This window comes from Otolemur garnettii, unplaced genomic scaffold, assembly GCF_000181295.1.
Source record: "Otolemur garnettii isolate 467f Iridium unplaced genomic scaffold, OtoGar3 scaffold00039, whole genome shotgun sequence".
Lineage (NCBI taxonomy): Eukaryota > Metazoa > Chordata > Mammalia > Primates > Galagidae > Otolemur > Otolemur garnettii.
This window is the reverse complement of record NW_003852434.1, coordinates 6,585,446-6,589,714: the sequence shown is the minus strand read 5'-3', so window position 1 is coordinate 6,589,714 and position 4,269 is coordinate 6,585,446. Positions and strand designations below refer to the sequence as shown.

General features: G+C 41.7%; 1 protein-coding gene across 2 annotated transcripts in view; it reads right to left on the bottom strand.

The window, feature by feature from the left end:
- The window catches only part of PLAC8 (placenta specific 8), a 23,669-nt gene that overhangs the window by 4,667 nt on the left and 14,733 nt on the right, over positions 1–4,269 (bottom strand). For both annotated transcript variants that reach the window (XM_003790037.3, XM_012805336.2), the window contains one exon: positions 1,068–1,182. In XM_003790037.3, coding sequence (XP_003790085.1) covers positions 1,078–1,182 — 105 coding nt within the window. In that variant the 3' untranslated portion in view covers positions 1,068–1,077. The remainder of the gene's footprint in view (positions 1–1,067; positions 1,183–4,269) is intronic.

Genomic DNA, 4,269 nt, shown 5'->3' with positions numbered 1-4,269 from the left:
CCACCTCCAGCATATGGAGCCCGAGACCTACTCCTTTGAGCCACAGGCACCACCCTAATTATATTTTATGAGACAGTCTTACTTTGTCACCCTTGGTAGAGTACTGTGGCATCTTAGCTTACAGCAACCTTGAACTCTTGGGCTCAAGCGATCCTCTTGCCTCAGCCTCCCAAGTAGCTGAGACTACAGGTGTCCACCACAACACCTGGCTATTTTTCAGAGTTGGGAGTCTCGCTATGGCTCAGGCTGGTCTCAAACTCGTGAACTCAGGCAATCCACCCACCTCGGCCTCCCAAGTACTGGGATTACAGGTGTGAGCCACTGAGCCCAGGCCAATAAAAAACATTTTTAGAACATATTTCCCAACAATTGTCTTTGTTAACCTCTACAGAGTCCTCGCTCAGCTGAGAAAGGAAGTGGGATCTAGTACAGAATGGAAAAAGTTTTCCATCCCATAGTTGACATACATTCTGCAGAAGACTGGCAAAATCATGTTGATTTCTACTTAACGACATCCATGAGAGCTCATAGGAAAAAGTAGTAGAAATGACTTGTTCGAATTTGAGATAGTGAAATTCTATGTAACCTTTCCAAATACTCTAAATTCTCCGTCTACCCCTTTCAAAGTTCACTTTTTCAACTGGACTTTTCTGTTTAACGTCTCCTAGCTATGATAGACGATTTATGCTACAATCAACCCAAATATTACAAAATGTGTGATTTTCATCTGCTCTACTAGTTTATAAGTATTTGCCAGTTTATTTTGTCACCTTGTTTGTCCTGGGAGGGAGCATGCTTTCTACTTCTTGCTTCCTTAATAGACCAACAGAATTCTGGGTTTAGAGAATTCACCATTCCTTTAGTTATTAAATTATGATTTCAAAGCATGGAGCTATCTTCTTCATAAGAAAGAATAAAAATCAATCTTAATATTAAGATAGCAATTTGGGGGGATTTAAAAATTATTATAACTGAATTATGACTCAAAACTACGACTGATTGACAATGCTCTTAATGATATTTCTAAAAACGCAGAGATTCTAGGAAGGATGTTTGCATTGACTCACCATCATGTTTTTAGAAAGCATGCATGGCTCTCCTTCTGTTGATATCTCTCTTGATTTGGCAGAGAGAACAATGAGGACAGCACATGGTCACTAAATAGTCATCACAAATAGATCCCTGTGTGAAAATAAAAAAGAAACAGAAATATAAAATTCACCTATTTGGTAGGATGACTTGCAGATTTTCAGACATCTTGAAGAGAAACAGAAGACATTTGTCTTTTGGAGTCAGAGTTTGAATGGATACATTTAACAAAATGTTAATTCATTTTTCCACATAACTCTTGTCTTTTTTTATGATATAAAATGTGTTCTGTCATTTTATAACATAAAATGTACTTTATAATTCTGAAAATGGAAGAAGATATCTAACCAAATATCAAGTATGAGGGTAGAATAGAGAATTTCAGAGCCAGATGTGGTGGTGTACACCTGTAGTCCCAGGAACTTGGGAGGCTGAGGCAGGAGGATTGCTTAAGCCCTGAAATTGGAAGTTGCAGTGAGTGATAATGAGGCCACTGCACTCCACTGGGCAACAGAGTGAGACCTGTCTCAAAAAAAAAAAAAAAAAAAAAAGGGCAAGGCTGGGCAAGGTGGCTCATGCCTATAATCCTAGCTCTGGGAGGCTGAGGTGGGTAGATTGCCTGAGCTCACAGATTTGAGACCAGCTTGAGCCAGAGCAACACTTCATCTATAAAACTAGCTGGGCATTATGGTGGGCACCTGTAGTCCCGGGTAGTCAGGAGGCTGAGGCAAGAGAATTGCTTAAGCCAAAGAGGTTGAGGTTGCTGTGAACTATGACACCGAAGCACTCTTTTGTCTCTGACAAAGTGAGACTCTGTCTCAAAAAAAAAAAAAAAAAGAAAAGAAAAGAAAAGAAAAGAAAGAAAAGAAAAATATCTCAGGAAGAATTTAAAAATTCTTTTCTTCCAGGGTGGGACCTGTGACTTAAAGAAGTAGGGTGCCAGCCCCATATACCAGAGGTGGTGGGTTCAAACCTGGCCCCAGCCAAAAACTGCAAAATAAAAAGGGAAAAATTCTTTTCTCCCACACTTCCTCCCTGTCTTAGGAAGCTAACAGACAATGTACTCTATCAAAATGAGAGAGTATGGGCTCAGCACCTGTGGCTCAGGCGGCTAAGGTGTCAGCCACCTACACCAGAGCTGGCGAGTTCGAATTCAACCCAGGCCTGCCAAACAACAATGACAACTACAACCTAAAAATAGCTGGGTGTTGTGGCAGGTGCCTGTAGTCCCAGCTACTCAGGAGGCTGAGGCCAGAGAATCACTTAAGCCCAGGAGTTGGAGGTTGCTGTGAGCTGGAGCTGTGATGGCAGGGCCCTCTACCCAGGGGACAGCCTGAGGCTCTATCTCAAAAAAAAAAAAAAAAAAGAGAGAGAGAGAGAGAGAGTATCTGTGCCCATAGCAGGGGTTACAGTGCTAGCCACATTCACCGAGGTTGGCAGGTTTGATCTCAGCCCTGGGCCAGCTAAAACAATGACAACTATAAAAAAATATAGCTGGGTATTGTGGAGGGTCATCTGTAGTCCCAGCTACTTAGGAGGCTGAGGTAAGAGAATTGCTTAAGCCCAAGAGTTGGAGGTTGCTGTGAGCTATGATGCCACAGTGCTCTACTGAGGGGGACATAATGAAACTCCATCTCAAATAAAAAACAATGACAGTAAACTAAGAAAGAGGAAGACATGGGATACGAGAAACAGGAGTCTAACACAGGAGAGGAGCTAATAGTATCTCCAAGGTCATGATACAAAGAGATCCCAGGATAAGAGCAACTATTAATAGCTCAAAGGGGGGCAGGGCCTGTGGCTCAGTGAGTAGGGTGCCGGTCCCATAAATCGAGGGTGGTGGGTTTGAAACTGGGCATTGGCCAAAACTGCAACAAAAAATAGGTGGTAGTCCTAGCTGCTCCTGAGGCTAAGGCAAGAGAATTGCCTGGGCCCAGGAGCTGGAGGTTGCTGCAAGCAGTGACACCACAGCACTCTACTGAGCGTGACAGAGTGAGACTCTGTCTCTAAAAAAAAAAAAACCATAAAATTAAAAAAATAGCTCAAAGGGGAATAGGTTAGGGGATCATTTCATCAAGATGAAAATTACCAAATGTATGTGGTGACTGTGTTGGGAAGAGAGTTAGAAAACTGACAAAGAATTTTGTATTAAATTACAATGGAGGGAAGCTGCTAATGAAAAAACCAAGAATTACTGATATTGGAAAAAATAAAATTTAGCAGGAAAAGCATATGCGCTATAAGACTCAACTCCAAAGCTGAATAAAAGAAACATAGGTATCATGATGTAAATACTGAATACGGAATTAACCAAAATTACATGTAACCGTATGGGAAGGAGTGGGGCAGGGGCGTGTGGGGTGGGGTGGGGGAAAACAGAAGTAAATTCTCATCGTCCTTAGTGCGAGTTAAATGCCCCACATTTAAAGGTCAAGAAGCAGTAATACATGCTTGTGATTTGGAGATATGGAAGAAAACACCCAAGAAATCGCTCTGGGGGAGGAGAAGTAGCTGAGAGAAGTTTGGGGACTACCATTTTTCTCAACAAACCTCGTAAAATTAGATAATTTTTAAAATGCTTTGCATCAGGACCTTGATAAATTAAAAAATCAAAGCTGTATCATTGAGCTTCGTAGACAGACTTTCCTTCCTCCCTCCCTCCCTTTGGTTCTTTCTTTTTAAAGATGAGGTCTTACTCTGTCACCCAGGCTGGAGTGCTGTGGTGTAATCATAGCTCACTGCAGCCTCCAATTCCTGTATCCTCTCGTCTTCTCAGCCTTCTAAGTAGGTAGAACTACAGGTGTATGTAACTGTGCCCAGATAATTAAAAAGAATTTGTAGAGACAGGTTCTCTGTTGCCCAGGCCAGTCTTGAATTCCTGGCTTTAAGCAATCCCTGCCTTGGCCTCCCAAAGTGCTGTGCTTACAGGCACGAGCCATTACAACCGGCCAATAATGCAGTTTTACAAACTGAAGTTTTGCAACAACCCTGCCTCGAACAAGTCTTTAGCACCAGTTTTCCAATAGAATGTGTTCATTTTAGGCCTCTGTGTCAAATTTTGGTAATTCTCACAATATTTCAAACTTTTCCTTCTGATTTTTGTTTGTTGTCACTTTTTTAGATAGAGTCTTCTTCTGTTGCCTTGGCTAGAGTGCAGTGGCATCTTCTTTTTTTTTTTTT